Consider the following 11,384-nt stretch of genomic DNA (forward strand, 5'->3'; position numbering starts at 1 on the left):
GTTCGAGGCCGGCGGCGGAGCGCCAAGGGGAGAAGGCCGCGGTGAGTAGAGGGAGTGTGCGAGCATCCTGGAGACAAAGCAAAGCGCATCCAGATCCACATGTGCGTGCGTCCATTTTCCTCACGAGCAATCAAGAACAGTAAGCGTCTTCTTGCTTCCATTTTCCTCACGAGCAATCAAGCACATCCTGCCCAGCCCAGACCATTATTGCGTTTGAAACAAAGCTGCTAGATTCGTCGTATGCGCCAGATTGGTCCTAGAGCAGGGCGTACTCTACTCTGCAAAGTTCTAATAATGGCGGCGACAGTGGTGGTCAGATTTGGGGAAGAACACTTCGTCCTATGCGCGTCCGATCCGAGAAGCCATTCAAGAAGCCCCACCATCTTTCTCAGCTGAGGCCATCATTGCTCTCTGTATGCTCTCTGTACTTGGGTACCTCTGCTCACAAGATGAACAGCGCTCAAGCCACAGGTGAAGGGAAAAATTGCTTGCTTCCGTTACTTGCTCCCACATATACTGGCATTGTTTCCTTCCACGCTCCTCACAAGCAAACAAACACATTTTTGCTCACACCATTGTTCTCCTCTCCATCTTGCGAGGCGCTGCAATGGCGGCGACGGTGGTGGTCAAGCATCAGCAACCACTGCGGGCGTACAGCCAGTGGCGGCAGAAGGATCATGATATCTTTGATCCGGAGAAAATCACCAGCCGATCGAGAGCAAAAGATAGGAAGAAGCTTGTTGATATACTGGTTGGTCAAGCTAACAATGCAGATCTCACAGTTGTTCCCATCGTTGGAATGGGTGGTCTGGGAAAGACCACGTTAGCTCAACTTGTCTACAATGACACTGAAATTCAGAAGCATTTCAATTTGCTGCTATGGGTGTGTGTCTCTGACAACTTTGATGTGGATTCTCTGGCTAAAAGTATAGTTGAAGCAGCTCTCGAGAAAAATGGAAATTATCGAGACAATGTCGTTCAGTTGTTTGAAGAAGGGAGAGGAAAGGCCAGCCGTTTTGATGAATATGGTTGATGAGATTGTGGAGCGATGTGCTGGCTCTCCTTTAGCTGCAATGGCTCTGGGCTCTGTACTGCGTAACAAGACCAATGAAGAAGAATGGAAAGATGTATCAAGCAGAAGCAACATTTGCACCGTGGAGTCTGGAATCTTACCGATACTCAAGCTCAGTTACAATGACTTGCCGCCACAAATGAAGCAATGCTTTGCTTTTTGTGCCATATTTCCCAAAGATTACGAGATTAATGTGGACAAGCTGATCCAACTATGGATTGCACATGGCTTTATTATCCAAGAAAAGCAAGTTCATCTTGAAAACATTGGCAAACAGATTTTCAATGAACTAGTCTCAAGGTCATTCTTTCAGGATGTGAAACAAGTCGAGACCACAATCGGTGAAATTGAACAGGACGGGGCGTGTTATGTCAGTACTACATGTAAAATCCATGATCTTATGCATGATGTTGCACTGTCTGTAATGGAGAAGGAATGTGCCTTGGCAACTGAGGACCCAGGCAAGATTAGATATGTTGTCTTAACTGAGGAACCAAGTCAGAGTGAGTGGCTTCCAGACACGGCTCGACATTTATTTTTGTCATGCAGGGAACCAGGAAGAAAATTTATTTTTGTCATGCAGGGAACCAGGAAGAAAATTGAATAGTTCTCTCAAGAACAGTTCTCCAGCCATCCAAACACTTCTGTGTGATAGCTTTATGAGCAGATCATTGCATCATTTGGCAAAATACAGCTCCTTGCAAGCGTTACAGCTCCGTTTATTGGGATCATTTCCGCTGAAACCAAAACATCTGCATCACCTGAGGTACCTAGATCTCTCAAGAAGTTTAATAAAAACACTTCCTGAAGATATGAGCATTCTATACAACCTGCAAACGTTGAACCTCTCTGGCTGTGTATCTCTTTGTGAACTTCCAAGACAAATGAAGTATATGGCTGCCCTCCGCCACCTTTACACTCATGGTTGTCCAGAGCTGAAAGGCATGCCTAGAGACAGTGGCGGAGCTTGAGAATAATTCAAGAGGGGGCCATTAGTCAAAAGGAACCAAGTTAATAGGGAAGGAGGGGCTAATTTGTAGTTTAAACACTAATTAGGCTCATGATGTAGCTTGTTCTACAATGGATGCAACAATTAAGGGGGGGCCATGGCCCCTGTTGGTCTCCACTAAGCTCCGCCACTGCCTAGAGACCTAAGAAAACTCACATCCCTACAGACACTTACATGTTTTGTAGCAGGTAGTGGCTCTAATTGCAGCAATGTTGGAGAGCTCGGGAATTTAATCCTCGGTGGTCAACTAGAATTACATCATCTAGAGAACGTGACAGAAGAAGCTGCAAAAGCTGCAAACCTCGTGATGAAGAAGGAAGTAACAGAACTGACATTAAAATGGACTATTGGATCGGATAACGTTGTTCATGAACCTAGCAGTCGGGATGATGCAAAAGTGCTCGAGGAACTTAAACCTCATGATGGGCTGCATGCTATAAGGATACACACCTATGGAGGCACCACCTTTCCAACATGGACAGCTATGTTTCAAAACATTGTTGTGATCCATATTTCTCATTGTAACAAACTGCAATGGTTCTTTAGCGGTGACATTAACACATCCTTTGCGTTTCCAAATCTGAAGGAGCTTACGTTGCAAGAGCTTGTCTGCTTTGAGAGATGGTGGGAAATAGATAATGGAACGCAAGGAGAAGTGGTGATGTTTCCTCGGCTTGAGAAGTTGCGCATTAGTCAGTGTGAAAAGTTGACAGCATTGCCAGGGCAACCGACCTTCCCAAACCTCCAGATCACTCGTATTGAGAGATGTCCAGAGTTGACAACTAGAGTTAAATCACCAAAGCTCAGTGTATTAAAGATGGAAGGACGTGATGTACAGTTGTTTCAGTGGGTAGCCAGGCATATGACTTCATTGACCAATGTTGAACTGCATAGCCTTGTGGACAGTACAGAAACATCATGATTTGAGGGAAGTTCTGGATGGCAGGGGAAAATGGAATGATCATGATTTTCATCTGACAGTTTTGGTGCTACAAAACTTTAAGCCAGGTATAACAGAGCTGTGTTCATGTTTCGTACACCTGCAAGATTTGTCAGTTTGGAGGTGCCATGCACTCCTGCACTGGCCAGAAAAGGAGTTTGAAGGATTGGTATCCTTGAGGAAGCGTGTGATTCACCAATGTGAGAATCTGACTGGATATGCACAAGCTTCTACTGAGCCATCAACATCATCAGAAAAGAGTCACCTCCTTCCACATCTAGAGTTACTAGTGATAAGGAAATGTGAAAGTTTGGTTGAGGTCTTCAATGTCCCTGCATCTCTCAGGGTAATGGAAATTATGTATTGCAAGAAGCTTGAGTCTATGTCCGGCAGGAGGCTGCTGCAGGGACAGTCAGCATCGTCGATTCATCAAGGGCCATCTAGTATAGCAGAGGTGTCATCATCACCATCATCATCTGGACATTGGGCGGAGAATTTGGAAAAATTGAAATTAGTCGAGTGTCATGGCTTAACAGGGGTCCTCCATCTTCCCTCGTCCCTGAAGGCTCTAGACATTGATAGTTGCAGTGGGTTGACATCTCTTGAATCTAGCTCAGGAGAGCTCCCATTATTGGAGTGCCTCTATCTTTGGAGTTGCAATAACCTGTTATCCCTACCGGATTGGCCACAAGCATACTCATATCTCCAATGTCTCTACATTATGAACTGCACTGTTATAAAGACGCTCCCTAGAAGCCTGCAGCAACGGCTGGGCACCATCCAGGAGGAACACGTCGATGCTCATTATTACGGAAGTAAGCATGCAGCCATTTCTTTGTTACTCCTTACTAGTGAGCTAATTGTGCTAGCTGGATAACTATAATAGCATCACTAGTAGTATGATAGAAAAATAAAGCAAATTAAATGTTCTTCAAACCTAAATGGGTCATTTCTTAGTTTATTGATTTCCTCTTAAGTGTAAGTTTTTGCATTATTAACCTGTGCAGATAAACCAAGGCCTATCCCTATCCTGCTCAAACCAAAGACATGGAAATGCGCCATCCGTAGAGATTAGAGAGCTATAAACTGTATCTCAGGATGAGAATACCAATATCGAAGTTATTCCAAAGGTTTGTGATGTAGAAATATGTCTACGCCGCCGGAACCCTTTGATTGGTCTTCTTATTTCTTGCAAAGAGAATTAAGCTGGTGGAATTGTTTGCAGAATTCTTCCAGCACATACATATGGGGAAGAGAGATCACTTGGGGGTGGAGCTATTCTCTGGTGAGACGCCCACAAGAAGTTGTTGCCATGCTGAACTCTAAGATCCGTAATCAGAAAGTGCTTCTAACACTATTGGCCATCAAAGGATCAACCATTTCATTCTGTTCCCAGAAAAAGATGTTGTTTGAAAAATATGTACATGTATTTTCCCACCTCTGTTTACCTCCGTTCATGTCATTGTATTTCCTTTCCGGCAAGCTATTTTGCCCTGGGCACTGTCAGTTTCTTTTTGTCGAAATTCTGTTGTGGTTTTCCAGGTCTATCTATGGACCTGTATAAACAGAGTAGCACCATTTAGAGTCAGTATTTCATCAACTGCATATATCGGCAGTGTTATTTATGAAGCTGTTGATTCCCCCTTATACTCTGCACCAGATTTTATGAGGGGGTTATCCCAGATTGTGCATAGAGACACAGGTGCTGATTTTGAAGATATGGCTTGCCTGTCGATTGTACGGGAAAAGCGCTGTGACCGCTGCAATGGTGTGGAAACAGAGGAATGACATATTTTTTGGGGTGATGCATGTGGCCTGGTTTACAGGTTCTCTGGCACATCTGGAAGCCCCAATGCTGCTGGGAAGAAAAGAACTTGTGCCACAGACCCTGTCGCGGTGGTCAGGCAGCTGTTGAAGACTGTTCACTGAAGAATTAGGCTGCTCTGTTATTTTCTTCAGTTTCTTGCAGTGTTTCCTTGGCTGCCTTAGCAGCGATATGTATCTACCTGGAGCCTTTTGACGCCTGTTACTATGCGTTTCATTCTCAATGAAAATGGAGCGGGGCGGGGCGGGGCGTGCACCTTTTGATCGATTTTTTAATCTTTAATTTTCAGTACAATCTAAGCTAGAGATACAAGATTTCAGTTTCTCGAGATACGACGTTCATCCGGATCCATCCTTGACTTGTGCATACATAATCCTTTGTTTATTTACCATCTTATGCATTTGATTCTGTTTATTACACACCTGATGCTCTGCTTTTGTTTGTTTCAGGAGAACAGCTGATGAACTGTGTTGCCGTTTGAGATGTTTGTGCTGAAGCTGAATGCAAAAATCCTCTTTGGTACGCAGAGTTTTTTTATGTGCCATTCCCTGCATACTTCAGACAAGTGACCAGAAATGCATGCTACAGACAAGTGACCAGAAATATATATGTACGTACTTAGGTAGAACGCATCCATCTCCTCATGAGCATAGCAGTAATAGGGTATGTACAGATGTTCGTACCAAACAAATGAAGAGAGCAGCAGGAGATGTGTTGAGTTACTTGATTAACTAATTAAGCTTCTCATGAATATATTATCTCCAGCAGTAGCTAGTAAACTGCCACACAGATATGCACTAACATGCAACTTGCTTCAGATTCAAGTATTTCACTGAAGAAAACTGGAAAGGGTTGCATGCTGGAATCTCAGGGAAAAAAATTACCAGATATATATTTAGAACATTACACTGTTGAGGATTATACCATGTGGGTGCAGAATAATCCCCATCAGAACATATTTCTGTTAACAAATTACAATTGCACTGTTAAAAGTAATCTACCAACGGTAGCTGATCAACGTCTGGGTCACTTTCATGTTCCATAAGCCGCAGATTCAATGCCGGAAGCACCTGATAAGGTCATTGGATTATTTCTCCAGTTCATTCAGCTAGATAGAAGAAAAACAAATGTTTAACAAGAAAAGCGCTGCCATACAATTGCAATTAAATCATTTACTTTGCAACTTTAAAGAAAAACAAATAATACGATGGTTCACTACTCAGTACAAACATAGTTGGTGAGACCTCCCTCAAAAAAAAGAGAAGTTGGTGAGACCAGAGAACCAAACACCACATTGTGATATGGTTGATGCATCGTCAGCCTGAATATGATAGTAAGACAATGCAATACGGAGACTTCCTTCCCTCCTTTTAGAAAAAATACCTGTACATTTGCCCGTTGGCACTATCTTAACATTTATTAATAAAAACTATGCACTCCCAGGTGTGCTGATTTTTAATTTTTTTTACAGAAGTGCGACTAGGTGTTGGCAGATCATATTAAAGCTCCTAGGTTTTGGCAGATCATGTTAAAATAAAAATACAAGAACCAGAAGTTTAGACATACCAAATAGTGCAACCTTTGGAGAGTGGACACAGGCACATGGCTATTTACAGAAACACCATGGAAGGCAGGATATACTGGCATGTGTTTAGCTCATGCATCATAACCTTTTGGCACCTCTTAGATAATATCTACATTACAGATATGTGCAATCTTAACCCAATCAAGTCCCTTATTCTTTTGGCATCGCTGTTTGAGCTCAGAATGGCAATTGTTTATTCGTAGAGTCCTCAGAGAAGCAGGCATGTCAGGCAAACTCTGTATCAACTTCGCATTGGATATATCGAAGGATTCAATAGAGCTCAGTCGTGCTACTTGTGGGGGCAGGCATATCAGATGAGAAGCATCAGACACTACTAGTTCTTTAAGTGCCTCATTTTGCAGTAACCACTCCTCAGGTAAGTGTCTCAGTTCAGGACCACCAGCAATTATAAGTTTCTTGACACACGAGATGCTTCGTAATGGCTCACTTAGCAAGAGTGACGGATTGTCAATATCAAGCTCAGTCAGGCTAGACAAATTAGCAGGGTCATCCACCCTCTCAGCGGATAGATCTGCGGTGATCTTTTTGCATCCCTGGATTTGCAGTGACATTAGTGATGGACTCCCATGGATCCCACTGATTGAAACTAGCTCTTGGCAATCCCATATGGACAAGTTTTCAAGATTTGTCAATCTTGCAAAGGCTTCAGCCAAGGGAAGAGATGTAATTGCACAATTACCAAACACCATATTAGTTAACCCTGGCAAACATGCAAACACTTCTGAAGGGAAAACTGACAGTGCACAACCATCTAAAAATAACATTGCCAACGAATTAAGACCTTTCATTGAATGAACTAGTGGTTGTTCAGCTTCACCGCACAATCCGAAAATGATGGTTCTCACGGTAGGGGGCAACCTGATTTCTCCTGTCACCAAATTTGGGCACTTCACTACTTCAAAGGTTTCCAGGGAGGCAAGTGAACAAAATGAATCCTCCGGTAGACATGACAAGCTTGCGCATTGTTGGATGGACAATTCCACGAGTGCAGATAGAGAACACCCCTGCCATAGAGTTTCTAAACTTCGGCAGTGGGAAATCATGAGCTTAGAGAGAGCCAGATCCAATGATGGTGACGAGCTTGTCTCGGAACCCCCAAAAAATGTTGGCATGGCCAACAAACCAGCATTATGGATTTCAACATGGCGAATACTGGTAGGTACACTCGGCAATGTTCTCAGCGCCTCACAGTCACGCACTTTCAGCATCTCAAGCCTAGGGAATACATTCTTACCCTCCAATCCAACCCATTCCAGGCATTTCGGCATGCTTTCAATCTCTAGCACCTTCAGATAGTGCAATCCACAAGGATTTTCACTTCCATAAAATGAGGAATCCACACCCTTTACTGATTCCATGTTAATTATGTAAAGATACTGTAGAGAATGTAACTGCCCAAGAGGTGGAAGACTCTCCAATCTTTTACAATCACGTATGTGAACATATGTCAAATTAATGAGAGTGGGATTTTGCAGCCAACATGGGGATCGAGAACCAGGATATCCTTCAATCTTCAATTTATTGGAATTATGGTGTGGTTCAAGTTTGTCGAGAACCAACTCAGCTTGGCTTTGCGTGCATGAATTTGAAGAGCCTGGAGACCAACTTAATGTTACAGCTGACAGACACTTTTTCTGGCCCAACATAGCTTCAGCAGCTTCTTCTGCACTGTTTACCTTGTCAAGACCAGAAACATATAAATGCCGGATGTTTGTCAGATTCTTTAGTTCACCAATAGTGTAACCACCTTCTTGTTTGATGCAGAAACCATACAGCTCATGGAGAGAAGTAAGCTTTCCTACACAAGGAATCGTTGGTATTATTCCTTGAGATAGTTGTAGATGACGTAAATTAACTAGGTTGCACACTCTGTCCATTTCTCTTTTCTGAGGAGCCGTTTGTTGGTGATCATCGAACTTCAGTACTTGTAAGTGATAAAGCTTGTACACAGGCTTGGGAAACCAACAGCAATGCGTCACTTTTTTCCGGCCCCACTTAAGAGACAAATAGCGAAGGTGCATTAAACTACCCACCGAATCAGGAAGCTTACACGGTGAGTTTGTTATTATGGATAACACTCATAAGCTTCTGGCCACACCCAACACTTCACTGAGCATGCGCACTTGGTCTGCCTCGTGTCGGTCTTCAAAATGCATAAGAAGCGTACGCAGTCTCTTTGCGTGGGAGATCTGTTCAACAATAGTAGGGTTTATCATGTCAATGCATATATGACGGACAGTCTTCGGAATGCAACCAGAGAAATTTAAGTCCACTCTTGTGCATTCACTTGCTGACACAGACCGGGCCAACTCATGCAAGAGATCATGCATAACAAATCTCTCTTCGGAATATTCATCATATAAACAGCATTTTATAGTGCGACTATCATGAGGCTCTGATTTGATGTCAAAGGACTTTCTAGATAATGTGTCTAAATACTCCATTCCAATATCCTCTGGCTGTATCGTGTCATCCACCGATGGCTGGATCAGTCCTGAACCCATCCACAAGTACACCAATTCTTTCTTTGTGAACTCATAGCCTTTGTGAAATAAGCTGCAATACCTGAAACACACCTGCAAATGTGTTGCTAAATGTTGATAACTTAGCCTCAACACCGTCATAATCCCCTCACTGCCCTGTTGTGCATTATGAACGCCCGAGTCCAAAATTCTGTTCCACGTGTTACTATCCTTGTTGCCGTTCAACAATCCACCAAGAACTTTTGCTGCCAATGGAGAACCACTGAGTTTGCTTACCATTTTCTTGCTGATCTGTTGTAGGTTCCTATAATCATCAGGATTAACACCGAAAAATGCATGGCTGTTCAAAAGAAGCAGGAGGTCAGTTTCTTCCAAGCCAGACAATGTTAGAGAGTGGCATTCCACCTGTAGTGTTCTTTCCCCCTGCACCGCTCTTGCAGCAACATCAGCTACCAACTGCATTCGGGTTGTCAGCAGGATCTTGCTTCCTTTCTTCCCACATCTCAATGGACATAAAAAATTCACCCAATCCTGATACCTCTCATCATTCCATACATCATCCAGTACAAGGAGAAAGGTCTTGGAACTCAACCTCTCCTTGAGTTCTTTCTGGAGTGCATTTAGACTAACCATGGGTGCCTCTCTTCCGGTCATGTCCTCAAGGATCTTTCTTGTTAGTGCCTGAATGTCGAAATCGTGAGAAACACAAACCCAGATGACGAAATCGAAGCGGTCTTTGACATCTCTAGCATTGCATACATCTTGAGCGAGTGACGTCTTCCCTATTCCACCTATACCAACTAGTGAAAACACGGCAATATTATCGCCGGCGCCACTTTCATGCTTGGTCAACCGCTGGAATATAATCTTCCTCTCTTCCTCTCTGCCAAGCAGAAGGCCGCGAGGCAGCGAGCTTGTCTGGCGCGAGTTTCTGAACTCCACATCCTGTTTATGTTTCTTCATCTTATCGTTGTTCAAGTGGTTGAGAACCTGCAAGAAACGCTCTACGCCGGCCGCGACATCATCTAGGGTCGTGACTGAATTTCTCAGCCTCTCTAGTGACCCTGTGTTGAATGCACGATTGAACCCTTGGATGACCTTGCGCTTGTACTTACTGACAGAGCGGCGCACCTTGCTATTATCTTGCCTTTTCATCTCCTTCTCCTCGAGCCTGTGGTACTCGAGCTCGTCGACGGCGTCTTCGGCTTCCTCCACGGCATCTCTGAGCTGCCACAGCCATGCATCCAGCGCGTTGCTCCGATCCCTGATTTCCTCCGTGTCAACAGCGTCAAAGACGACCTGGATCTGTGGAAGCAGCCTCTCTAGCCTCTCTCTGGCGCTCTTGAGCCCTCCGGCTTTGTGGCTGTCCTTGAGATAGTCAAAGGCCTTGCTGACAATATTGGTGATGATTGACGTTGCAATGGCTTTGCCTGCGAAAACCGCGGCGGCGGAGGCCATGGCTGGGTTATTGGGGGATCCACGGCCGGTGAAGGAGAGACTGCAGTGGCGAGCACGCGCAGCGGGCGGACGATATGGGCGCTTCTCTGCTCGGGGTAGATGCTGGCGGACGAACGGCGCAGCCTTGAGGTGGCGATGGGTGCCGGAGTCAGAGGAGCTGGCGGCGCTCGTGGATGAACCGGTGCGGGCGGCCGGGGAAGGAACGGCCCAGTCCAATCGCAGAGATGGCGTGCGAGCCGAGCTCCGCTTCAGATCGGGGAAATTCCGGACGAGATGCCGGCGGCGGGCGGCGCGGGTGACGCTCGGTGGAGATGCCGGCGGGCGGGCGGGCGGCGCAGCCTGGAGGTGGCGGCGGCGGCGGCGGCCGTAGTCGGAGGAGGCTTCGATCAGGGAGGCACCGGCTCAGCCTCACTGCATCGCCACGCCGCCGAGACCTCTCAACCGCCCGATGCGCCACCCGCTCAGCGCTAAGCTCCTCGTCCGATCCCCTCCGGCACGGCGGCACCCACCGGACCTGGCAGCTCCCCGGCGGCGCGCTCACCCTCGCCGCTCCGCCGTCTGATGCGCACCTGGTCAACTCCTCGTCTGATCCCCTCCCTCCCTCCGGCACCCAGCGGCTGTTGACTTTTGTAAAGCTGCTTTGTAATTCCATAATTGTAGTGCCAATCGGGACAGTTGTGCTGCCGACTGAAGTTGTAATGTGCACAACCATATGCTTTTACTCCCTCCGTCCCATATTGTAATTTACTTTGACACTATGCAAGCATAAAAATAGTCTTATATTACAAGATGATGGGAGTATTAGTTTATACTTTTGTGATTAGGTCACCTTCGATTGAGATCTAACCAAGTCTTAGTCAAGTGATATAACACGTAAAGAAAGCAAAATGAATTCTTTTCACAAATCTGAATGCATGGATCTCACAAATATAGTATCGAGGACATAACTAAAGTCTCAGTCAACTGAGATTTAGCAACAGTGTTATACATA

The 11,384-nt window shown here is 45.2% G+C and overlaps 2 protein-coding genes and 1 pseudogene across 3 annotated transcripts; 2 read left to right on the forward strand and 1 right to left on the reverse strand.

Moving 5' to 3' along the window:
• The first annotated feature begins 6 nt into the window (after window positions 1-6).
• On the forward strand, window positions 7-2,220 carry LOC119335360 (putative disease resistance protein RGA1). Its single transcript, XM_037607494.1, has 2 exons — window positions 7-139; window positions 308-2,220. Exon 2 carries the CDS (start codon window positions 954-956, stop codon window positions 1,677-1,679), a length of 726 nt encoding a protein of 241 aa, XP_037463391.1. The 5' UTR covers window positions 7-139; window positions 308-953; the 3' UTR covers window positions 1,680-2,220.
• Window positions 1,885-4,737, forward strand: LOC119339578 (annotated as a pseudogene).
• A 961-nt stretch (window positions 4,738-5,698) lies between these two features.
• LOC119335359 (putative disease resistance protein RGA1) lies at window positions 5,699-11,065 on the reverse strand. 2 transcript variants are annotated; one of them, XM_037607493.1, is made up of 2 exons: window positions 6,413-11,065; window positions 5,699-5,916 (listed from the first exon to the last, which is right to left on the reverse strand). In XM_037607493.1, exon 1 carries the CDS (start codon window positions 10,391-10,393, stop codon window positions 8,531-8,533), a length of 1,863 nt encoding a protein of 620 aa, XP_037463390.1. In that variant the 5' UTR covers window positions 10,394-11,065; the 3' UTR covers window positions 5,699-5,916; window positions 6,413-8,530. The 2 variants fall into 2 exon arrangements, with proteins under 2 accessions (XP_037463390.1, XP_037463388.1); XM_037607491.1 differs by having other exon boundaries at window positions 6,413-11,046.
• Window positions 11,066-11,384: the final 319 nt, after the last annotated feature.

This window comes from Triticum dicoccoides, chromosome 7B (genome assembly GCF_002162155.2).
Source record: "Triticum dicoccoides isolate Atlit2015 ecotype Zavitan chromosome 7B, WEW_v2.0, whole genome shotgun sequence".
NCBI classification, from domain to species: Eukaryota; Viridiplantae; Streptophyta; class Magnoliopsida; order Poales; family Poaceae; genus Triticum; species Triticum dicoccoides.